The following is a 23839-nucleotide window of genomic DNA, read 5'->3' as shown; positions in this document are numbered from 1 at the left end:
TAATGTACAAAAGGGTAATGTTTCACCTGGGAGGGCCATAAAGTGTGGAGTAACTTCTTCTTACATGGAGACAAAAAACGGGTCAAGAAATCCAAACAAGGCTTGATTGAAGCCACAAATGGTGGCACCTACAACTAACAAACAAAAGAACAGAAAAATTCTGGTGGCTAATTGCGTAGGTGGCCTCCATTTTAATACAACAACATTAAACAACCATTGGAGCTAGGGAGTTTTTGATATTATTTCAAGCAATTATGAGGATTTAGAAAGTCAACTATATATACATCGTTGTATATTGAGATCTTATGATTGGCAATGCAATCTAGTTGAGTTTTATGGTGGGAAAATGAGACAAAATATAACTTCAGAGTTGAACCTTAATTTTCCAAACCAAAAGAACCCACCACTTCCAACCAATTTGACAAGTAATGCATGCATTATTATGTCAAAACCTAAGCATCACCAAACGTTTTGACTTTTGAATTTCAAACACAATCCATGGATTGCGCTGGACCAACAATCTAGTTTTGGCCCACATGGCCTTCTGCTTGTTTTGAACACAGGCCCATAATTCGGTCCACGTATCTTGGCCCATCAAAAGCAACTTGAGCTGAATGCGTTACTTGTTAACTCACTGCGGAGGCTCATGGTAGGAGGGTTTATAAGTTCTTTATGCCTAAAAATAAGAAAAGAAAATATCTTCGAGAGAAAAGCCAGAATAATTATTCGGAGTAACAGAAAACTAGAATTCCCAACTATGCTACATTCGAAAGTAAACACAATCAGGGCACGTAAGCAAGCTGGTCATAGCTGGCCTACATCTCTATCTAAATCAATAAAGAAGGTCACAAAAGGGAAACAGAAGAACTGCTCTTCAGAAAATTTTACATAAATATAAGCTTGTATGGTGAGGACTGACATAAAATTGATCCTCAGTCAAAACTCAGATTGCATAAAAGGATCAAATTTCAATAAGAGAATGTAATACATAAATAAAGAATAGCACAAGGGATTATAAATGAGCTAAAACTCACCGAAAAACCTTGTTGATCTTGCCAAGAGCTTAAAACTTGCAGGACTAGAAGTGTTAAAAGATCAGAGGAGGATAGCATTTCCAATCTGCTTGTGACTGCAAACAAGTCAGAAAATATGCTGCTAGCAGACCTCCATGTTTTGATCAGTCTTGTCTTTCGTAAATGCCAATTCAGAAGCCAAAGCAACATGATCACTACCCCATTTCTGAAAACAAACCACCAGATTATACCTCAAACGAATACAAAGCACAATGTAGGAAAGTTCCTCGCTTAAAAATTTGCTCACTTGATAATGATTCACAATTATAACATATCTTCAAATATTGCTCTTAAAAATAGAATTCCAAACAATGAGCGAATGCCAGAGGGACAAGAAGGGCACAGTCCACAAATTCAGAAGAATCTCTAAATTCACTCGTCTTTGAAGTTCAAATGAATGCACAAATGTATGTACTAAATTTTAATGTTGCTATATGCTAAATCTTTGAAAGGAAACAGATCAATCACATATCTACCTTTGTTGGGAATCCTGGCGTCCACTGCATAGCATGTGTTGGTATTGGAGCAAGCACCATAACAGTCTGCAGACCTTCGGAACGCCTGTATGTCGAATCAAATTGAAAAGTTATTTCATTCTATTCCACAGTACCATGGACAGGAAAGAATAATATACTTTTCATGCCCTTTGTTTTCTTGGTCTATTTGGAAAGAGTGGAATAAGAGTGTTTCAAGGCATAGAGACTAGACTAGCTGTGACGTTCTCAACGATATATGGTTGTAATTTTCCCTGAAAATTGGTACATTAGTTCTTGTAACATTGATGAAAAACACTATGCTTTGACGTAATTGATCTCTTCTCTAGTTCTCTTGAAAATGATTGTTTCGGGTTACATCCCCGTATTGCCCTGAGATGTAATTATTTCTTTTTTAAAACATTGAGAAGACTGGTGAGCACTGAATCTAGTTTCATAAGCATCAGATGGCAAACTATATTTAAGCAAGCATAATTTGAACCTCGTTAGAGTTCTTACCATATATAATCAACTGTGCCAAAGAAACGCCTATTGTAACTGGTCACTAGGGGCTCTCCATTTTGGTCTCTTGTCCCTGAACAATCCTGCAAACATGTAGTAATGTAACTTCCAGTTTGGTATTGTTTCTCTTAAAACTGAAAAAGGTGAGTTATCCAAAAACTGAGAAAAGCATAGGAAAGAGGGTAATGGCATTGCAACCTACCTCGACTTCTGTATACGTGCTTTTAAGCTTTAGACAATGTTCCAGAAAAGTGCAGTCCACATTGCCTGAAGCAGTTGCTAATTCCATTGGAGTCCATAATGAGGGATCATAATTATATTTCTCCACATCAACAATCTTCGAGTCCAAGCCAGGAGAATACCCATCCAGAACTTCATCACCAGGTGCATGCAACTGAGGGCTATTACAATTATATGTCCCCACATCAACAATCTCTGAGTCCAAGCCGGGAGAATATCCATCCTGAACTTCATCATCAGGTGCATACAACTGAGAGCTGTCAGGACTGAAAGCAAATCCTTTGATGGGACCCAAGTCAGGTGGAAAGCCATCTTCAGTATTGTGTAGTGCGGAGAGACATGCACTATCGTCTTTGAGGATTTCTTTGCCCTCTTCTGTGACTTCGTCTAACTCATTAAGAGATAACTTCTCCAGTTTCTCATCTACTTCAGAGTCAAAATTAGCAGATACACTTGAGACATTCACTTCATCTGGGACTGGAGAGCTACCCTTCTCATCAACAAATGAAAGGGATTGTGAACAATGTTCCAGACCAGAAGCTGCTGGTGTGTTTATTTCATGAATCTCATCATTAACTGAATCAAAAGCAAATCCATCTTTATGACGAAAAGCAATTGAACTTTCCCTGGAGCCATCAACTGCAGCCAGAATATGTGTTCCAGTACCACCCACGCTGCGATATATTACATTCTGAGTTTCCTTTGTTACTTCAGTAAATGATGCTTGGTCATCTTTTCCACATTGCATGGTGCAAGATTCATCAGACACAGGGTTACTCATCTGAAGACTAGATAACTTGTCTATGCAAGGAAGACTTCCCACACTATTCGCTGGATCATTTTGTTTCTCTTTCTCTGAAATAGAATCACTCAGCTTGTCACCATCCTCCTTATTGACCATAGACACAGCTTCAATTGAACTATTGGCAGAGTGAATCCTATAATATTAAAATGCTTCAATATTCATAAGTATGCCAGAAGACATTACCATGAACAGATATGATGACTATAAAACCAACCTTCCATGAGGATTATCAGCTCTTGGTGCACGAATTTCGGCAGAAGCTTGTCCTGATACCTTATCTCTGTCCAGTTCAGACAACTCTAACTGAAAGAAAACAACGAATCTAATATTGTAATTTACAGACTGTCTTAATGATAAACATGGAAGGAAATGTAAAAGGCAAAAGTTTACCTTCTGTTCAGAGATAAAGTTGTATAGTGGACTCTGAAGCAAATCAAGAATGTTATTCCCGTGATAAATCAACATAATCAAACTCAAGCATGACAATGAACAATGAGAAAATTATGCTACTTGAGAAGTGCTTGACAGAAATTCAAGGTGTGAACAAGCCACAACCTTAGGAGTGCAATTAAAATCACCGCAAAGAACAACTGGAGCATCATCCCAGATTTTCGAAACAGCATGAGCCCTATCCAGAAGCATCCTAACCTGCAATGGGTAAACTTAAGGCATCAAAAAGAATAATTGAATAAAATTTTGATCTAAATCAAAAGGTATTACATCAAAGCATTTTTCCAATCCAGACCCACAATGCCCAAACACCTGACTGCTGGTCCAGTAAACTAATAAGGCTTCGGGGTTTTTTTTCAAAATTACAAAATCTTCAGATTGGAAGTGATGCAGCAAACGGTGTTTTGTACATCCCCGCCCCCCGCCCCCCCCCCCCCCCCCCCCCCCCCCCCCCAACTCTCTTAAGAAAATAGATGGAATAGCACATTACTGTACCAGTCAACATTAGGTTTTTCTGGTCTTTTAGGAACTATTTTCATTTTAGTATGTTAAACAGAGGTACGATTAAATTTTAATGTTCATGTCACTGGAAAAGAACCAGTACTGCTACAATTTCTAGTTTTTGATACTATTTTTAGTTCAACAAACAACGACATTTCTTCTTAACCTTAGGTTTAGAACCAGAAGATCAAATATGATTTCTTTTGTTCTTTCTTTCAAACTCCAACTATCATATGAAAAGATTTATTTCTTGGTCACTTCACCATATTAAAATATATTAAGGTAACTGACACCCACATACGATCATTGCTTATTGCTAGAAAGCTGGTTCAGGATCACCTTTAAAATATTATCTCTAATCCTTCAAAATAATCAAAACAAACTTTTCTCTAGCTTTGCCTATCGGTGAAGTAATGGGTTCTTGAGTCCCTTCAGTTTTATTGCGATCGAGATCTGTACCCATGCAGAATATAAATAAAGCAAAACTGGAAGCATCTAGGAATTGCCAAAGTCCTTAAGACTGAAAATTGCATAAAAAATAACCCTAAAGTAGAACTAAAACATTATTTAACTGTACCAGTTGAGGAAATGTATTTTAGATTTGCAATAAAACTTTGTTCAAACTTAACATTTATCTACATGTAAAGAACCACGAAGAAGCTGCACCTATTGATTCACATCCACAACAAAGCCCAGACAACAATTTTGTGCATCAGAGTATTCCAGACTTGCTGGAATTGAAAATTCAAGCTGAAAGAGTCTAAGAAACGCATTCAGCAGTGTCATAGCAGAAATAGCAGTGGGACTGATTATACAAATAAAGCATGGAAAACATACAATATAAGAATAATACAAAGAAGATACCTGTCCAAGCTTAATTTCTCCCCTTTTAGGATTGTAGAGGACATGAATGTTACATATGACGACTTTTTTAGAAGTTGTTGAGCTGCACACACACAATAAGAACTTTATTTGATGACACATAGAAGGTTCATCATGTATATTTGATTTCAAAAAACCATAATATCTGCACAAATATTACAAGTGCTTTGATTGAAAGAAAAACTGTAACCATAATGATAAACTTGGAAGCACAATGAAGGTATCACTTAATGAGCAATTGAAAATTTACACGATTGCCCATCAGACCATCACCATATCTGAAACAAAGCATCTCATGCAAATTACATCTTGACTCTCTACTATAGCCATTCCAAGTAATATTCAATGATGTTCTGAAGTTTTGCTTTCTTTTTCACTGAGAGAATATGTGCCCTAATAACATTTTCCATTAACATGCATTTACCCCAATCTTTCATTCTATGAATCAGGTCAGTGGCAATATACCCATTGGGGTAAAGCAAAACTGCCACAAACCTGCTGCTAAAGAAGATATGCAATATACATGTCTTTAGATGAAATGATAACATCAGAATCAACCATTCGTAACATCAGAATCAACCATTCGAATTTAAAATATGAAAAAAAAAATTCAATTTTCCACGAAGTTCACTTCAAATTTAGAACAATTTAATAATGGCTCCCAATGATGCTAAGCCCAACCCTTTTAGAAAATGATAATAGGTGCTAAATTACCGTGTTGGTGAAGCGTCTCTACTCTTGTTGCAATTTGGACTCATCAACTGTTTACCAAGCTAAAAGAAATTAATCAATAAAAACCATGTAATCAACTGAAATTCCTATATTAAAAATAACTGAATCCACATCAATCTCCAATTTACAAGAACCATACCTCTAGCACGCATATCTGAGCAACATTATCCCGAAGTCCAAGCTTATTGAACTCAATGGATTCTTCATGAAGCAACTTAAATCTAATATAAAAGGTTATAAATTAAGTCTGAGACTACTTTTTTACGAGGGTAAAGAAGATAAATGAAGGCACTAAAGGGTGCAGAACAGACAATACAAGGAGCCAAAGCTAGTGGCTGATATTGGCTAGAGAGAAACAAATAAAAGCAATAAAGTGGATAAGCAAATAAAACCATATAAAGAAACACAAAATCATGGAACCAGCAAGACTAAGCTCCTAACTTAAAACCCTAGATACAGCAGAACATGGCTGAATAAATTTTTGATGGCTACCCATATCCTGCATCATAAATGCTTAATTTGAAATGGAATATTACGTAGTCGAGTTGTTTAAATCACTTGAATGTAAAAGTAGTTGTCACAGAAACCACGATATCCACATAATTTCAACTGGAATTTCTTCAAGGGATGATATGACTGGAGAATATTAATAATAAAAAGGCGCTTAGTAGCCCAATGGCTACCTTGATACCAGCCAGCCATCTTCCTTTTCTTGTTCTGATTACAATGTTTACATGGAGATTAGAGTGGGTAAGGTAGGGTCATGGCTCTCCATCAGAGTAAATTGGTTCACTAACCATAAGGAACACAGATGTTGTCAAGGGAGTTAAGGACGAGAAAGCTAAACTTAAATGCATCAAAGAATAAGTGATGCAAACATAAACGAGAAAGCCAGTCGCTTATTCTACAGAATTGGCATTTTAAATGCAAAACAGGGAGCACCCAAGCTTACAACGTAAATCAGACACATCAGTGCTCACAAGTCAAGGATATGTAACGATCACAAGCTTAATTTTTACCTTGATGTGCGCCAAAATATTGCACAGCCATCAATTGGATCACCAGTTCGCATCTATATATTAACTGAAAATTGTTAGTAATTCATTATTTACTGGAATAAGAGAATTTTTTATGCTTTTGACGTTTTAGAAAGATATAAGGTCCCACTACACTGTGATGGCTACCAGGCTATGCCAATACCATTCACTCATTTCCCTGTGCATAAGGCTAGAATCATCGGTGGAATGTCATATTTTTAAGGGTACTCCAGGAAAAGATCCAGCATAGAGGCCAGATGGGATGGAAATCTATGGAAATTTCTGATAAAAAGAGATTTACCTGTTGGCCGTAAGGTTTCTATGGACTACCTTATATGCAGATGCAGCTGTGCATATGCATGTATAAAGCCTATTCTGATTCAGTTTAACTTTGTCAGTCCTGAAATTTCAAATTAATCAAGCATATGCACATCTATTCCAAAACCACTTTGTTCTACAATGACCTGGGGGATGAACAAAACTTAGCATGCTGTGTTTTACCCAAGACTGACACCGATTAAATAATTGAAGACAGAACGGCAAGTTGACTACTAAAGACTCTTCTACAAGCTCATTCATAAACATTAAAATTTCCTAACTTTTCCTTTTATTTTCCAAACAAAGTATCAAGAGCACGGCACAAAGGATGTCAATACCAAAGCACAGATGATAGAGAAGGAGGAACACATCACTCAGTACCTAAGGCCCAACCCATCTACCAGCCCATAGCCTGGCCCAAACCATACGGCCCATGTGTTGGCAGGGGTTGTACCTACCTGAGGCCCAGTTTAGGCTGAAAACTCCAGGTACTAAGGAGAGGTACTACCTCCCATCTATATATAGCACTTCCTCCCCACTCACTATCGATGTGGGACTCTATCAATATCCACCCCTTCAAGACCAATGTCCACGTTGAACAGACAAGAACATGCAGATTTAGTATTGCAGTTCTTCGATAGCCCTAGATTGCCTCCGAAAATTCAGATTCTTTCACTTCGTTTTTAACCTTTTATCTCTGTGCCTATAGATCTACGCTAGAGTCCAGACACATTGTCACAAGCATAGACAATTCAATTCGAAGGCAATAATGGCATTTTATAACACACCTTCCAGATGCCACTGTATCCCCTGAGCTTCAACTCCTCATCTAAGTCCTGAAATCTATCAACCTCCTGAAAATGTTATAATAAAGTACAAAACCAAGAAATGGATGTTTATAGTAATATGGACGAAACAAATATGATGTGAAGAAAGCTTGCTTTTGCCAGACATGTTTGTACAACACAAGAAGAAGTGATAACCTGAAAGCACATTATATCAGCTGACCATAATCCAAGCTCGAAAATTAAGCGATTTTTTCTCCACTGCCAATCCAATATATAGTGGGGCACATGAAAATAGAGTTTGCTCCGGTGGTTAATAGCAAGATAGTCAGCCAGGATGTTATACGAGAGAACCACAAACCGCTCTGCAAAACATACCAGAAAACTGAAACAAGGTTAAAAGGGACATGATCAGCACTACTGCATGAAGTGAATTTTACCACCAAAAAAAAAAAGGTATAACTAGAAAAGATAGACCAGAAAAAATACATTATGATATGCATAACAAAACAAAGCAATACAGATACTCTGGCAAGATTGATGGCTAATGCTTTATTATAGTGATAACATATGTGCATATTCTTTCATTACCGTCAACATTCAAACACGGAGTTTGAAATTTAATGCCAGAAAATAGATATATTCCACAAGTAAATAGTGTTGCATAACCTGAATAACTATACAAGAAAAAAAACAGGTAATAGAACTACCGGAGTCAGGAGGGGGCAGCGTTTTAGCATACTCCCAGCCACGATAATCCAGTGGCCTTGGTGGTCGAGGCCGAAATTGCTGTGGCGGGCGGAACTGTTGATTTTGATCAGACGGTGGGGGTTGCCGAAACTGTTGATGTTGATTATGATTGAACGGAGGAGGATGCCGGAACTGCTGGTTCTGATTGTAGGGCGGAGCCCTGGGATTCAATCTTTGAGGCCGAAATCCGTTTTGGTTCGAGAAGCCACCTTGCCGTATCCCTAAGTTGGTGTCTCGTACTGACTGGAAGTGAGAGTCCCCGGTCACGAACTGTCCCCTATCGCCAGTTCCGGAACGGTCCGAAAAGTTTCTTCTCCATGGAGTCCGACCACCTCGGTACTGTAAACAAAAGCTAATAGACTTCGTTACCCAAAACGAAATCTATGCGCAGCTAAGCGTTTAAAGCTTGATCAAATACCGATTATCGTCTAATAAATATACAGCTATACAGGAAGAGGGAGAATACCAGAGGGCGAGAAGACATGGTGGTAGCAGCGACGGCGTGAGCGGCGAACGTGCGTGAGTCGGTGGCTGCAGCGGCGAGGAATTGGAAGGGAGGAGAAGCGCGCTTCATTGAGTTACGATAGACGCGTGGGTATTCGAGGGTCAAACGTTATTCATTCGTCTATTCTATTTCTAGCCAAGGACGGCCGGGTAATTCTGCAATTAAGAAGACTTTATTCGCGCCAGATACTCTTACTCTCCGATAAACGGTCTACATCGATCAAACATGAGACGCACGGGTTCGAACCCTGAGGTATATCCGCCAAGTTTTGTGAGTCTTTGTAAGTGCAAATGCAATGGGAATTAATTTGCTGCGCAAACATTTTTGTTGGCGCTTTCCCACCTCTATCACACAAAAAGTCAAGTCAAACACGAATTCTAATACAGTCACATCAGCAAAACACAAATTTCTATAAACTTTTTCTTCCCACACACTTTCTCTTTCCACCCAACCCAACAACATTTCATTCCTCCATATTATCCACAACAAAACTACATCAAAACATCAAATATCAATACATCCACATCAGCAAAACACTTATCTCAATACAGTCACATAAGCAAAACACATTTTACAATACAGGCACATCAGCAAAAAACAATATCTTTGTTGGCCCAATACCACTTCACCATTGCATTTGCCCTAAACTTGGTACTAATACTAACCATTCAGTAAAGAAATTGATTGGCCGGAGGAATGGGCATCATACAATGGCACGATTTCAATCCGTTCTTTTGCATATGCAGGATATCGTGAACTCTTTTTTTGTCAGAAATTGAATTTGAAGCAACATGTGATAGTTTCATATCAATAATGAACCATTGCTTGTTTTTCTTTTGGCAGAGGATTGATGTTTGGTGGGATGGTTATTGGCTTACTACTGAAAGTTTACTTCATGATGGAGATGCTTTTGCTGGAGCCTGGTGGTTTGGCATATTGAATCCATGCAAACCTGGTGGCTCTCTGAGAATTAATGGTGTTTTGCCTCAATGCATTACATCTTTGGAAATGCAATCAAATTTATGAAAATGTTTCTGTATAGCTTTGTACATATAACCTGTATATCATGGTAAAGGTTAGAACTTTCATGCCTCCCTTTTTGCACACTTTCTTTTTTCTTTCTTTCTTCAGATTTTTCTGAGGTATTGTGCCTCATCCAACAAAAAACCAAATGAAAGAAACTAGCATATTGTACCTAAAAGGCGCCACAGCAGTGTTTCCCAATATTCAGTTCATCAAACACATAGCAAAAAAGATAACTCGCTTCAACAGCAGATACTGCGGGTCTTATTCTTTCAATAATCAGGCAATAATGATTCTAGCTGTAAATGAACCACCACATATGTAATGCTAGGAAAAATTTAGGAATACGAAACTAATGGGCATTAAAATGTTATTTCTTTGCCTGAGATTGCGTGATGAACTTCGTAAGAACATAGCAGTCAGGTGGGGTAATGTTTGTGTAATAGTTCTGGATGGTATCTGTGATTTCAAATCCAAATTTCTTATAAAAGTTGACGGCATCTTCATTGTTTGTCTGCACATGCAAGTGAATCTCGGAAATGTTTTGCTTGGAGCATAGATCAAGAACATGGTTCAACAGCCTCGTACCTGCATGAACCCAAGAGTTTTAATCAGCTCTTGAATCTTGTATTTATTAATTCAGCTCAACATGAACAAGAAAGAGGAAACTATAGATTCAGTAAAAAGGTTCTGTAACTGTAATTCATATATGGTTCCTTATCTAAGCAGCTGATGGTGATTTTTTTTTCTAAAATTAGTTATCATTTAAATGCAGGTTGACTAACTGACAAGCTGTAAAAACAAAACTGATGCTAGAGACTGGAATACAAAGCGCGAGATAAAGTACAAATACGAATTTTGTCTGCCAGGGACACAATGCTCCAACACATAGCTGTGTAGTCAGTAACCCTTTGAAAATATTACTGAATAGCAATCGTTATCCCATATGAGAAGAATTGTTCCCTTTTTGGAGAATCAACAAGAATGAATTGAGGCTTATATCTGTCCAGGAAACAGTGTGAGAGAAAGCCCAAGCTATTCACTCACCTACGCCAAGCCCGCGATACGGTGCCAAAACGCCTAATGTCATGATGTAAACACGGAAGCTCCCACCTTCCTTCTTCTCCAGTCGGCATGCAATAGCACCCACACAAATGTCACTGTAATATGCTGCGTTAACGGGCAAAACAATTAACCTTTTGTTACAGGTTCCTTTTTGTTGGTCCATATAAAGTTAAATGACAACTGATAATCCATGACCATATTATGGGTGTCAAACACAAATATTCAATACATTTAACATAGAGGTAGCCCCAAAGGAAGATGTGATGAAAGACAATGATCCAAGATTGGTATGTGCACTTATAAAGTAGACATGTTAGTCCGCCAGAGTGAAAAGTAGAAAAAAAAATCAATTGGGAAATTTTAAAGAAAATTCAAGGGTAAGTTTTTGTAAGAGAACAGGAAGCCTAACAGAAAAGTATGGATGGAGGAGATGAGGAAAGCAAGTGGATTGAGTGGTGAAAGAGAATCTATATAATGGACTACGAATAGCTTTTCACTAAAGATTCACGCAGTCACCACAAATATTAATGATTACGAATTGGACAATGATGACGATCGAGAACGAAACATAGAATCCTGAAACATTGCCATGCAATATTTGGGAGCCTTGCGTTGCTGTTGTTGTTTTGAAGCGAGCTTTATATACCCTGTAACTAACTTATCAGTTGTCCCAATTGTGTGTCTAAAAACAAACAAAAAAAAACAGCAGTCCTAAATGATGAAAGGTAATCCAGCAATCAAATGACACTTCCATACGTTCTACACAATTAAGAACAAAAGGCCACAATGAATTATTCCTACTGTAATTATCAACACCTTTTGCCATGTAATCAAAAAATTCTCCTATAAAAAAGTTAAGGAATCATAATGAATGCATCAAACACAATTCCTCAGCAAATTAATAATAAAGAAAGTGAATGCATGTGCAATTGCCTTTATGGAGTTGGAGAGAAAAATAACAGCAGCTAAAATGCTAAATAGACAAGGTGAAGAATTGAAATACTTGTACCGAATCAACAAATAAAGCAAATTAATAGTAAGTGAATAAGTGATGATGTCAAATCTCAGGCAAAAAGTTTAATTTAGAACAAAAGCAATCATCATCACAAGAATCTGTCAAGTGTCAAGCCACACCCTCGAACCAACATTGCCCTATGCAAATAACCAAAAACGAAACATAAACAGCAAAATGCGCAAAGAAAATTAAAGAAAAAATCTAACCAAGCAAAACCCACCCCATGAAATAGCAACAGAAATACAATCATAACCCAAATTGCCAAAACAAAAATAATAAAACCAGTCTGACATAATTGCGCATGAATCAAGACCCAGTGGATAATTCGGACTATTAATGCAGGAATCATCACTTTGCACAGGAAAAAACTTAAAAACAAACAAACTAATGAAATTAAAGCAAAAGCACGAATAAGAAGAAGAGAATGGCAATCATACCTAGCTTGGTGAATTCGCCAGAAGCAAGAGCATCAACGTAGTACTTTTCGTTGTATCGGATTTGGAAGAGAACGGTGTTGAGCTTCTTGAGCTGCATCACGTTCTTATCCCTCACTCCGTCCAGCGATATTGCCACTTCACGCCCTAACCCCATTTCCTTATGGATTCTCCCCTAAACTGTATGGACAATTAAAAGTCGAGAGTTTTATCCTCCGATCTATCTGCAGATTTATATCTGCAAGGCGAAGAAGAAAAGGATACCAGGTGGAGAACTGGGGCTTGTGATTCACGGATTCTTCCAAGTTCGGGTGTCCAAAAGTTCTGTTTATGGTGAGTTTGACTGAAGTAGACCGAGATGGGTTGGGCCGAAAATCCAAATTTGGGCCCGAAGAGGCGTCAACATCGATCGGACAATAGACAGCGGACAAAGCGACAACCAGTACATATTTTTGTCAATCGTGTTTCGTCCGGCAATACAAAGGAATTTGCACGAAAGTTCGAAAACGAAGGAAATACAGAGATGGAGATGGCGGAGATAAATCGAGAAAAGAAGAAGCCGCCTAATAAAGCAGTGATAGTTGGAGGAAGCATTGCAGGGGTATCATGCGCACACTCGCTGACTTTAGCTGGTTGGGATGTTGTGGTTCTGGAGAAATCATCTGGACCTACAAAAGGAAGCCCAACCGGGGCTGGGCTCGGGCTCGACCCGTTGTCACGGCGAGTCATTGAGTCGTGGCTCGGGAAATCTGCAATTCTCCAAGACCACACTTCGCCTATGGAAATTGATCAGGTAAAAAATCATCATTTCCTCTGTTTTTCTTTTTCTGTGAAAACCAGCCAATTCTTCTTTAAATTTCTTGATGAAATTGTGTAATTCAGTGAAGTTGAAACTCCCAACACCCCACCTTTTGTGTTTCTCTGCAGAACCAAGCTACCGATGGAGAAAAAAAGGTGAGTTGGGTACTCGCCATAGATGAAAACTTCAATTTCAGAGCAGCACATTGGGCTGATCTCCATAGCCTTCTACACAAAGCATTGCCACAAAATGTTGTTTTATGGGGTCACCAGTATCTCTCTTTCTGCACTTCCGATGACAAAACCTCTGTCAAAGTTAAGGCCAAAGTGGTAGAGACCAATGAGAGTATTGAAATAGAGGGAAATCTGCTTGTTGGTGCAGATGGTTGTCTCTCATCAATCCGTAGAAGTTTTCTTCCTGACCTGAAATTGAGGTTTGTGACTGGAAATTGATAATTGGGTTGGCTGTGAATTTCTGGTATTCAATTAATGATCACTGTCCAATGTCCATATAGGTATTCAGGCTACTGTGCTTGGAGAGGGGTTTTAGACTTTTCAGGACTTGAAGATTCAGAAACCATCGTCGGCTTACGAAGAGCGTATCCTGAGTTGGGGAAATGCTTGTACTTTGATATTGGTTCTGGAACTCACAGTGTGCTCTATGAGCTCCTGAACAAAAGACTCAATTGGATTTGGTATGTCAACCAACCTGAGCCTCCACTGAAGGTAGTCCATCTCTTTCACTGATCCATTGGTTCAGAATTCCTTATTGTGTTTATATGGTGCCTGTAAAAAAAAAATAGTTACGCAAGTAACAACGGGTCCTTCGTTGAGAATGTGAACTTGATCGCGGTAACTCTTAGACCAAGGTCGTTAGTTCAAGTCTCATGAGTATTTTCATTATCGTAATTTGCGAGATGGATCCTTACTCAGCCCAGGCCTCAAGTGATTCATGGGGTTGCGAGGTCTTTCATTTGGTTCGGGATTTTACCAGAGTAAATGCTTGGGTTTTTCGTTTAAAAAAAAAAAGTAATAGTGAAGCAAATCTCAATCTATATATACAGGGGAGTTCAGTTACAATGAAAGTAAGTGATGAGATGATCAATCAGATGCACCAGGAAGCAGAGAAGGTTTGGGTTCCTGAGCTGGTGGCCCTTATGAAAGAAACAAAGGAGCCTTTCCTAAATGTCATATACGATTGTGATCCCCTGGAACGGATTGTTTGGGACAATGTGGTCGTAGTTGGAGATGCTGCTCATCCAACAACTCCGCACTGCTTAAGAAGCACAAACATGTCAGTAATAGATGCAGCAGTTCTTGGCAAATGTCTTGAGAAGTGGGGAGCAGACAATCTACGCTCGGCCCTCGAAGAATTCCAATCTATTCGGCTTCCTGTCACTTCAAAGCAAGTCCTGCATTCGCGGAAAGTTGGTCGTATCAAGCAAGGCTTAACTCTTCCTCATCGCAAGCCTTTTGATCCCAAGACAGCATCCCCAGAAGACTGTCAAGAGCTTCAGCAAAAAAGTTTGCCCTTCTTTGCTAGTGTTTGTTCCTCCCTTACTGATTCGACATTATCTTCTGCATGATCGAAGAGAGATTCACTATGTGCCAATGTAATTTGGTTTGTCCACCTAAACAAGGCTTTTGTTATGTCTATGGAGAGAGTTATCAAAGAAGCAAACATTTTCTCCATTTTCGGTTCCTTTCCCCTAAACATGTTCAGGCCAAAGCATACAGAGTCACCATACAATGGCATTCTCATTCCATTTTCCCACAGCTCCAAACATTATCATGAAAAAGAGATGATGACATTCTACCATTAAGTCTTCCAAAACTTTATTTCCATTGGAGAAATGTAAATTAAAACTGAAAAGGAGCATAATACAATCTCACCACTCACCATGCCAGTTTATAACCTAAAAGAATAGAATACATAGATCATTAGTGATAATACATAACTCGATCTTCACTGCACAAGGCATAACAGATGCTGCACTCCATAACTGAAGCAAGATCTTCAAAAACAAACAAATTACGCATTCGTTGGCCATGTAGCTTGAGCTGACATGATTATTCCTACAATGACCCCAAATAACCCAAGTGCACTTCCGAAAATCTCGATCACAAGAATCTTCACAAAAAGTGTGGAGTTTTGAGCATCGGACAATGCACAACTGCTTCCAATTATTCCCACGCATAACCTGTAACCGAAACATAAAAGTCATAACTTGTAACACAAATGTCAAAAAGAAAAGCAAAAGAGTTGCCAGAGGTGAAAATGCTATAACACGAACCCGCAGACAAGGTTTGCAAAGCCCACAATAATCCCAGATGCGAAAATTGCATATCCAGCCCTAAGAGACTCTGGAGCATATATCTGGGAGGCTGGAACACTCTCTAGTTTTGTTTGTAGAATAATTGCCACGATAACACCATAGATAGCAACAGCTTCACAAAAGATCACGCTGAGAAGATACAAGTTAACAAAATCACTACTTCAGGCAACCAACTATTGGTAATCCAGAACTCACAATAAGCAATGAAGTTTGAAGTCAATTTATTCAATGCACATTGCACACCAATATAATAGTCAAAAGCCTCACATCATCATATGTTTATGATGGTATGAATACAATGCAAAACTAAATGACTGCAACTTTCCTTACATTTAACATTTATAGAGGTTAAATCATATTAAGTGTACCCCATAGACTGAAGAGTAATATAAAACCCTACTAAAACAAAGGTATAAGTTGTCTGCAGGAGAGAGGATGGATTGGCCAGGGTCCAAATATACGCAATTCGAACTGGGAGACCCTAGTTTGAGTCACAGGAAAAAGTCTGCGGCAATGGAAATAACTATGGTTTTACTGAATTTTTAAGGTGATGGGCCGCTTCAATTATCCAGGATTTACCTATGCAAAGCACAGTGTTCCTCTCATTTCAAAAAGAAATCGTTTCAGTTAGAATTCAGTAAATAAAATAGGCAAAAACTGCGTATAAATAGAAAATTACAGGGTTAAACAACTGTGGGCGGTCCAAGACCAAGAGATTAGATGAACCAAGATTTACACATGTATTGCAAAGAAGCTGTTCCTGTTTCGAATAAAACTCTGAAGTCTACATTGCAAATTGCAATGAAGTAGCTTTGCCACTGCCCCTAGGCTTGCCCCCATGTTACATTGCCACCGTACTCATGCCAACTTGGATGATGGGCTTAGCTAACATTCTCACAGTCCAATGAGGCTCCAAAATACAACAGCTCTTTAACTCTCAAAGTTCTTGACTAGTTCAGGTTACTATTATTGATGGATGATATGTTTTGTAGCCAAAAAGAAGTTTAACTCAAATGGACCAAGATCAACTAAGTAACTTAATGGCTGTCTGAAACGTACATAAGTATTAGCCAAGCTCACGATGCCATTTTCTACTCATGAAGTGGAGGGACAACCATTGATTTTAATTCATGCATGTTGACCCCCGGGCAAAATGTAACATTTTATTTCCCTCCAGCTATCACATACTCCCACCAACCAAGTAAGCACTAGGGTGACAAGATGTATAAAAGTAGAAAGCGCAATTCACTATCAATATTTCCTTTACCTTGAATCCAAAATTAGAAGCTCATTCTCGTAACTACACTAAATAAACAAAACTCAACCCCTCCTTCCCATCCAAATCCTACAAGTAAATCCAAGTTTTCCAAGCCATTGAAAACAATTCATCAAAGAAATATGTATTGAAAAACACGATGTTTTCTTCAGTGACACAAAGGATGATTAAAGTCAGCTGGGGTAATTCATTGTAAAAAAAATCCCCAAAGTATTTTAAGATCAATGAATAACTACGATAAAAAAAATAAAAAATAGAGAACTAACTCCAGGAATCGTCGCTAGGGTTAATGTCTCATCTGGATAGCGCTAACCTTTTCGACACAACAAACTAAGCACAGAACTAAATTACGAAAATCGATCAAATTAAAACCCTACCGATAATCAATTAGTAAAATTTCCATACCTGATGAGATTTTTGGAAGTAATACGAGGAGCCTTGATGGCAGCTCCGATTAAACTACTTCCGGTGATGTAAATTCCCCTGCAAAATCCAAGTTCACCAAACCAAATTACTCAAAATTTAAAAAAAAATTACAAACATATGCAATTAAGTATGTCAAGCAACTGAGGCGTACCAGGCCGCGCCGAGAACAGAGACGCCAATGGAGATGGCGATCCCAACGGCGGCGAAAGTATATGGGGATATCCTAACCAGAGCCTGAGACCACGAACTTGGATCTCCTACCACTGCAGATCCTGACATTCTCGCTTTCCGTTTTCGTTCCGATCTTGTGGATGGATTGTATTCACGATTCAAGAACTCCCGAGGAGTCTGATATTTGATGTGAGAGGGGCGGAGTAGACACGTGCAATCTGCTCGTGCCAACGGGCCAACACAGGCCCAATTTTAAGGACATGTATAGGCAGTAGGCTTATCGTCAAGAGCCCACCAGATATTGGGCCACTATTCATTGGGCCAGGCCCATCAATAAGTAGCTAATTTCACGAAAATCCTAGATTCACGGAACATAGTACGCAATTAGCCAACTATGGCGCTTTCATTCACTGGCCCAATGGTTCAGGCCTGCATCGACATGGCCCAAGCCCAAGATACAACAAGCCCATCACCTTTTGAGGCCCTTTCCGGGCTCTTTTGGGTCAGCTTGAGCAACCTAAAACGGGCTGGACATGGGCTTATAAACATGTCCATAGGCTTAGAAGTGAGAAAAGTCTTGGGCCAGCACAAAGGCTTTTTCGGTACTTCCGTGGTGTACAACGAAGCCCACGCAAATCCAGCTTCTTTGAAAGAGGATAATGCACATTATCAGGTGCTGCAAACTGCAAAGGCCATAGGAGAAGTGGTGGCCAAAACAGACAACGAAGGGGATTATGGATTTGATCGAGTGGCTATGATGCAACGACAACCACCGATCTTGTCTCATGAACGGTTGTCATTTCATTTGAGCTAGCTTTTAGAAGGTTTGGATGTGACAGTCAGATTGAGTAGGGCAATGGAAAGAGAGCGCATGCCAGGCAAAATAAACACAATGTTCCAAAAGCCAACGATAAAAACAAAGTGAATTATTTGCTACAATGACTCATTAGAAGGAATAGAGGCCTGCCTCCCCATGAATGATTGAATTCATCACAAGAAGTGCCCAATCAGAGGCCAAAACAAAATATAAATTGAAGATTTTTGAGAAGAGGTTACGTTACCAACTTGCCGCCGCCGCATATGTTACAGTTGGAACTCAAATTCTCTCAATAACTCGAACTACAATTAGAGTTGTATATCAGCAAAGATAGTCCGCCGCCAAAACAACAAAGGCCTTCAGGAAAAAATATGGGAGTCAGGGAGGGTTGGAGGCAGGAAAAGCATTCCTCGCCATTTCAACTATTCAAGCTATCCAAGAAGCTTTGCAACTCCCTTAAACCCTCGGCAGAAAAGCTCCTTTGCACCCTAGAACGAGGAGCTACGAGGATAGTGGGAGACTGCGATTGAAAGCAGACCACAACGACTGATAAGTTATCGCAACTTTTTCTCTTTAAAGCTTCCTCCACAAGATCCTTGCTGCACATGACAGGGTCATTATGCTCCTGAAGCCTTCGCCGAGCAAAATCCACAGCATTTTGGCTCCTGAACACATCCCAGATCCCATCACACCCTATGATCATGAATTCATCTTCCTCAGTGAGTTCTTTAGTCATAACTTCAGGCTCCGCACTCAGTGGCCCACCATCTGCACCCTTCATGCCTTCCATGTGCCAATCTCCCAAAGCACGAGCCACATTAAGTTGTCCATTAAGGTACCCATCAGAGACAGAGCCCCCAGAAGCCTCAATGCGCTTTCTCTCCTTGCTGCAAATTGGCTTATGATCCCTAGACATTTCAACTGCCTTCCCACGACGACACAAAACTGCTCGACAATCTCCAGCATTAGCCACAACCAACAACCTGCCAAGGGAAACTGATTAAGAAACCAGAAATCAAACATCGTTTACACTACATTCAGTCATCAATCAACATTCTAGCCAGAAGTGCCGTGAACCCCCATGATTATGCAGACGATTAGATTTAGATGTATGGTGTATCACAGAAATTTCACATGTACCCATTATAAGGGAATGAAAACTTCATTACTCTAATGAAATGCATGCATTGAAACTGAAATACAAACAAGAAAACATCACTTTAGTTTATTGTACTTCACATATAATCTAGTCAGGCTGGTTCCCATTAATCTTTGTAGCAGTACCCACAACTAAATTTAAAGTGGCACAACTTTAAAGTTCAATTGTTCAAATAAGTTCATCTAATTGAATGGTGAGACCGTTGTTCATAGTTGCATCCAAACCTAGGTGCAAAAGAGAAATGAACTATCGAAGAGACGCATCAAGCTGTAAATAAGTTTCATTAAAAATGCTGATATGACATAGGAAGCAACAGGAATAGGAGTTTCAAAAAGCAAGCCAGCAAATTCGTAGTACCAGTATGTTTTAAATAGGCAGAAAGACAGAGATTATCCAGTCATCAAACATAATTGGAAGTTAAAGGAATGTACATCTGACTTCTGAAAGAAATAATGCTAACCTCCCAAGAACAACAGCCACTAATGCTGTGGTGCCAGAGGCGAGAGCAGCATCCAATGAGCAAGCCTCTGCAAAAGCAGTATCAGTTTGTAAGAATGCAGAAACAAGTACCCTTTCAATCTGCCGAGGGAAGTCTTCATCCTCAACAATGAATCTTGGCAAATGATAGCAGGCAAAGTCAGCAGCATGTTTTCCTCCGTGTCCATCAAATATCTGATAATCAACATCAAATTGTCAATTTTCAATTATATAATCAGTTAATAACTTAATATACATGCGATGTAAAAATTGTTACAAAAGATAATCTGTCTTCAAAACAAACATCCATAGCAGCACCCACCACCAGCATAAAGATACTACATACCACCTGCTTCACCAGAACGACTGCCTACCTCCACTGCCACAACAATAACATCTATAGATAGCAAACCCTCTTCTTTCACCAACACTAGAACTGCCACAGATCACTTCTTCACAATATTAGCTCCATATCATTGCCACAACCAACCATTACTTTTGCTACCAACCATGCCAACAGATAATTTCCTAACTCAAGTACATCATGATATGAGATAGGATTTGACAGGCATTCTTTCACATGCTACTAAGATTTACCCAACTGTAATGAGAACTCAGAGTTACAATTTCTTAAAGAACTTTGACATCAAAAACTTTAATTTGTAAAAAAAAGAAACAGAGAGAGGCCTACATGGATTGTATAAAAAATAATATCCTGGATGAATACATATTCAGTATACACTCTGTAATGACCACGTATATGTGTTCATTCTTCTTGTAGGTAATAGAATGGTCAATAGTATTAAGGTTCATAACTAGTACAAGGATGAGATGAATACCCCATAGAAGGCACTGGGCCTATCAATGATACTCTTGTTCTCATAATCGCGCATAAAATTGTCAAGACAGACATACACATCTTCCATGTATGAACGAACCCCAATGTCAGTCCATGCTCCAGAACGGACAATTGGAACAAACTCAGTTTCATCATCATGTATAACAAGTTCAGCATCAACAGAAATCTCAGACGTCTTTATCTTAACCTGTTAAAGCTTTAGTCAAATACTCGGATAAAAGTTTATGGTAAAACAAATTAATCGAATGATTCAATCACTCTCTACCAATGCAACTCTCAACTCTACAGCAAGAAAACCCCATATAAGTAACATGGATGAAACAACTTAAGAGTTGGTAAATTACTAAAACTATAAAACTACAATGAAAGTTTTAGAGGACCTAACTTTAGCTAACATATACCATATACAACCATACAGAAATAAGGAATTGTTATAATAAGAGAATGCGAGAAACCAAAAGTAATGTTGCATTTACCAAATAATCTATATCAACCGCACATAACAAACCCTAATCCAAGTATCCAACCATTCATCAGTCCACTTATAAATTACCAATTTACAATGAGGACGCTGAAAACAATTCTAGAAAACACTTAACAACCACAACCCGAAAAAGGGATAATAATAAGCATAACTCAAATAATCAAACCAACAACTATCTAGCCCATCCACTAAAACAAGAAGTTCCAGAAATCCAAGACTAATTTGCATTAATATAAATTAGAAACAGATTTCTCCGAGAAGCGATAAAAACTCAAGACTTCTTCACTCCAAACGAAACAAATCAAACTTATTTCTGATTCAGTATTGAAAAGCTGCAAATATGAACTTACCAGAGAAGGGTGTCGAACAAGCGACTTCTTACATGGCATCGGCAATCGATCAGCACTAAGACAGCTTCTATAAGCAGCGGCGAGAGGGTTCGGCGGCCGACCACTCTCGCCCGAGCTCCCATTATCTGCACTCCCTAACACTTCACCTCCCTCCATTCTTAGCCATCATTGCTTCCTCCAAAAAGCTGAATTCCAAAATATCTTTCGACCAAACAACTTCAAAAGAAACCGAAAGCACTGTGAAACGAAAATTTGATTCCTCTTAACGAAAACGTAAAAGTCTCTGTTACAATTTCCTACCTTTTCTCTCCTCTTTCGCTTCGGAACCAGAAATCTCCTATTGATTCGAACTGAGAAGTTAAGGGAGAATACTGACAATGCAAATGTAAAACGCCGGTCAAGGGTTTGGAAAAGCTAACCAGGTATTTTAGGGTTTGATGAGCAAACAAGGGGTTTATATTTTATACTCTAGAGAGCGAGAAAAATCAGGGTTTCCGGAGTTCCAGGAGAGACGACGTCGTAGTACACTGTGTGTCTCTGATCTGAATGAACACGGAACGAGAGAGACATAGAACCAGAGATATTGGGGGATTCACGCTACGGTGCTGCTTTCCAATGAATGGTCGGTTTTTACTGGTCCGGTTATTATTTAGAACGGACAAGTGGAATCCTCACCCCTTTTACTAATCGCGCCCTCAATAATTCATTTTTATTTAATTTTTTTGATTTACGTGTAATTTGACATTAGATTTATATTGATATAATTGGTTTTCTCATCCCAACAATTAAATAAAATAATTTATTATATCACATCAAAATAGATTAGTCGATACATTTAATGTGCCGCTAGTTGTTCATTATAAGGAGTAACTCATTCGTTTATAGAATCACACATATATATAAATCACTGAATCATAATAGGAGGTATCAGGTAATTATCTGTCAATGTCAACTTAACGAAGTGATTACCATTCACAAATTTTATTGCGATAATTATACGTTCATGTCGAGATGGAGGTATAGAATGTAGGGACAAAAAATTCAAGCATCCAAAATAATAATATAAATAGTTTTTGACTTTAATGTCAAATCGTACGTAAATTAAAAGAATTAAATATCAAATAAATATAAAATAATATTAAAAAAAATTAAAACCAATTATTGAGGGGTACATTACTAAAAAGTGAGGATGAGATACCACTTCTCTTTAAAACACAACAGACTCACGCCGTATAAGTCAAAAGACACCAACATGGGGATTTGACCTAATATAATAATAGATTTTGAGATAATAATATTTTGGGTAGTCATAATATAATAATAGATTTTGAAATAAAGATAATAGTTGAGACCCATAAAAAGTGATCTTAAAATATTCTCATTTAATGTTAAGTGTTGGATATGAAGTGAGGTATACATGTGTGTTTTTAATCAATAATTATTTTAATGCCACAAAGATTCGGAGAACTTTTTAGGTCAAATTTTGGGGGTCTCTGAGCATTGTCCTTTAGCTAATTATCAGCATTGTCCTTTAGCTAATTATCATGTTTTACGGCAAAAAATAATATAGATAAATTCAAATGATGCATTTTATAAAACGTTACGCATAAATCTTTAATAATGCTTATAGAATTTTGTTTCCCCATATCACCAAATTAAGCTTCTAATGGGAGATGCAAATAGAGATGAGAACAGGGGATACGGGGCCCAAATAGTTTTGCTAAAATTGTGTGAAATTCATTAAATCTCAACCGTTCATTTCATTTAATGTCCTCGATTTAAGGGGCCTCAAAATACTCACCATACTCCAAAATTAGGACCACAACACAAGTAAGGTTTTGGGCTTCATGTGACACTCGAACTTGTCTCCATCGGCACCGCTGTCGAGCCCTACGCCTAACAGCCTCCCTAATTCTATTAAAGGTTTGACCAATGACCAACCCAGTCATCCAGATTCACAATTTCACCAGGTATTGATCTCGAGCCAACCTCACATCCAGAACCCATATTCAAATCAAGGTTCATTGTATCAAGTAAATCCTCAGTCATATTGTACAATCCCAAGTCAAACCCACA

At 38.5% G+C, this 23839-nt stretch overlaps 5 protein-coding genes across 12 annotated transcripts; 1 reads left to right on the top strand and 4 right to left on the bottom strand.

Moving 5' to 3' along the window:
* Window positions 1-205: 205 nt before the first annotated feature.
* LOC120005811 (carbon catabolite repressor protein 4 homolog 6) lies at window positions 206-9278 on the bottom strand. 5 transcript variants are annotated; one of them, XR_005469895.1, is made up of 16 exons: window positions 9035-9278; window positions 8529-8949; window positions 8017-8183; window positions 7822-7887; window positions 6698-6750; window positions 5818-5899; window positions 5661-5719; window positions 4929-5010; window positions 3669-3761; window positions 3504-3536; window positions 3328-3416; window positions 2271-3246; window positions 2066-2151; window positions 1550-1634; window positions 1035-1239; window positions 206-676 (listed from the first exon to the last, which is right to left on the bottom strand). XR_005469895.1 is itself a non-coding variant. In XM_038855650.1 (15 exons), the coding sequence occupies exons 1-15, from the start codon at window positions 9140-9142 to the stop codon at window positions 1156-1158; spliced, it is 2484 nt and encodes an 827-aa protein (XP_038711578.1). In that variant the 5' UTR covers window positions 9143-9278; the 3' UTR covers window positions 856-1155. The 5 variants fall into 5 exon arrangements, 3 of the variants coding, with proteins under 3 accessions (XP_038711578.1, XP_038711580.1, XP_038711581.1); XR_005469896.1 differs by having other exon boundaries at window positions 206-634; XM_038855650.1 differs by lacking the exon at window positions 206-676 and having other exon boundaries at window positions 856-1239.
* A 1044-nt stretch (window positions 9279-10322) lies between these two features.
* LOC120004929 (N-alpha-acetyltransferase 50) lies at window positions 10323-13014 on the bottom strand. Its single transcript, XM_038854283.1, has 4 exons — window positions 12875-13014; window positions 12614-12790; window positions 11144-11266; window positions 10323-10684 (listed from the first exon to the last, which is right to left on the bottom strand). The coding sequence occupies exons 2-4, from the start codon at window positions 12765-12767 to the stop codon at window positions 10467-10469; spliced, it is 495 nt and encodes a 164-aa protein (XP_038710211.1). The 5' UTR covers window positions 12768-12790; window positions 12875-13014; the 3' UTR covers window positions 10323-10466.
* LOC120004926 (aurachin C monooxygenase/isomerase) lies at window positions 12934-15100 on the top strand. The gene is made up of 4 exons (XM_038854277.1): window positions 12934-13403; window positions 13538-13842; window positions 13924-14134; window positions 14473-15100. Exons 1-4 carry the CDS (start codon window positions 12969-12971, stop codon window positions 14992-14994), a joined length of 1473 nt encoding a protein of 490 aa, XP_038710205.1. The 5' UTR covers window positions 12934-12968; the 3' UTR covers window positions 14995-15100.
* A 119-nt stretch (window positions 15101-15219) lies between these two features.
* On the bottom strand, window positions 15220-17808 carry LOC120004928 (V-type proton ATPase subunit c''1). Its single transcript, XM_038854282.1, has 4 exons — window positions 17598-17808; window positions 17426-17503; window positions 15703-15873; window positions 15220-15609 (listed from the first exon to the last, which is right to left on the bottom strand). The coding sequence occupies exons 1-4, from the start codon at window positions 17723-17725 to the stop codon at window positions 15441-15443; spliced, it is 546 nt and encodes a 181-aa protein (XP_038710210.1). The 5' UTR covers window positions 17726-17808; the 3' UTR covers window positions 15220-15440.
* Window positions 17809-18514: 706 nt separating this feature from the next.
* On the bottom strand, window positions 18515-22398 carry LOC120004927 (probable protein phosphatase 2C 22). Of its 4 annotated transcripts, none has more exons than XM_038854278.1 (5): window positions 22064-22398; window positions 21764-21979; window positions 20910-21116; window positions 20054-20265; window positions 18515-19417 (listed from the first exon to the last, which is right to left on the bottom strand). In XM_038854278.1, exons 2-5 carry the CDS (start codon window positions 21917-21919, stop codon window positions 18853-18855), a joined length of 1140 nt encoding a protein of 379 aa, XP_038710206.1. In that variant the 5' UTR covers window positions 21920-21979; window positions 22064-22398; the 3' UTR covers window positions 18515-18852. The 4 variants fall into 4 exon arrangements, with proteins under 4 accessions (XP_038710206.1, XP_038710208.1, XP_038710207.1 ...); XM_038854280.1 differs by having other exon boundaries at window positions 20910-21104; XM_038854279.1 differs by having other exon boundaries at window positions 21764-21948.
* Window positions 22399-23839: the final 1441 nt, after the last annotated feature.

The sequence above is a fragment of the Tripterygium wilfordii genome, chromosome 9, assembly GCF_013401445.1.
Source record: "Tripterygium wilfordii isolate XIE 37 chromosome 9, ASM1340144v1, whole genome shotgun sequence".
NCBI classification, from domain to species: domain Eukaryota; kingdom Viridiplantae; phylum Streptophyta; class Magnoliopsida; order Celastrales; family Celastraceae; genus Tripterygium; species Tripterygium wilfordii.
The sequence above is the reverse complement of the archived record's forward strand: the minus strand, read 5'-3'. Positions and strand labels throughout refer to the sequence as shown.

What these genes read in the sequence shown, in the direction of transcription:
- LOC120005811 (XM_038855650.1), bottom strand. Translation starts at nt 9,142, where the DNA reads ATGAAGCGCGCTTCTCCTCCCTTCCAATTCCTCGCCGCTGCAGCCACC. An exon ending in CTGATATAATGTGCTTTCAG is followed by an intron (nt 7,888 to 8,016) that starts GTTATCACTTCT and finishes TAACATTTTCAG; the next exon opens with GAGGTTGATAGATTTCAGGA. An exon ending in ACTTTATCTCTGAACAGAAG is followed by an intron (nt 3,417 to 3,503) that starts GTAAACTTTTGC and finishes GTTTTCTTTCAG; the next exon opens with TTAGAGTTGTCTGAACTGGA.
- LOC120004927 (XM_038854278.1), bottom strand. Translation starts at nt 21,919, where the DNA reads ATGGAGGGAGGTGAAGTGTTAGGGAGTGCAGATAATGGGAGCTCGGGC. An exon ending in GGCCCAGTGCCTTCTATGGG is followed by an intron (nt 20,266 to 20,909) that starts GTATTCATCTCA and finishes GTTGATTATCAG; the next exon opens with ATATTTGATGGACACGGAGG. An exon ending in GTGGCTGTTGTTCTTGGGAG is followed by an intron (nt 19,418 to 20,053) that starts GTTAGCATTATT and finishes TTCCCTTGGCAG; the next exon opens with GTTGTTGGTTGTGGCTAATG.
- LOC120004929 (XM_038854283.1), bottom strand. Translation starts at nt 12,767, where the DNA reads ATGGGGTTAGGGCGTGAAGTGGCAATATCGCTGGACGGAGTGAGGGAT. An exon ending in TGGCGAATTCACCAAGCTAG is followed by an intron (nt 11,267 to 12,613) that starts GTATGATTGCCA and finishes CCGTTAACGCAG; the next exon opens with CATATTACAGTGACATTTGT. An exon ending in GTATCGCGGGCTTGGCGTAG is followed by an intron (nt 10,685 to 11,143) that starts GTGAGTGAATAG and finishes GGGTTCATGCAG; the next exon opens with GTACGAGGCTGTTGAACCAT.
- LOC120004926 (XM_038854277.1), top strand. Translation starts at nt 12,969, where the DNA reads ATGGGTTGGGCCGAAAATCCAAATTTGGGCCCGAAGAGGCGTCAACAT. An exon ending in CTTCCTGACCTGAAATTGAG is followed by an intron (nt 13,843 to 13,923) that starts GTTTGTGACTGG and finishes ATGTCCATATAG; the next exon opens with GTATTCAGGCTACTGTGCTT. An exon ending in AACCTGAGCCTCCACTGAAG is followed by an intron (nt 14,135 to 14,472) that starts GTAGTCCATCTC and finishes CTATATATACAG; the next exon opens with GGGAGTTCAGTTACAATGAA.
- LOC120004928 (XM_038854282.1), bottom strand. Translation starts at nt 17,725, where the DNA reads ATGTCAGGATCTGCAGTGGTAGGAGATCCAAGTTCGTGGTCTCAGGCT. An exon ending in ACTTCCAAAAATCTCATCAG is followed by an intron (nt 15,874 to 17,425) that starts GTATGGAAATTT and finishes GTATCTTCTCAG; the next exon opens with CGTGATCTTTTGTGAAGCTG. An exon ending in TTTGCAAACCTTGTCTGCGG is followed by an intron (nt 15,610 to 15,702) that starts GTTCGTGTTATA and finishes TTTCGGTTACAG; the next exon opens with GTTATGCGTGGGAATAATTG.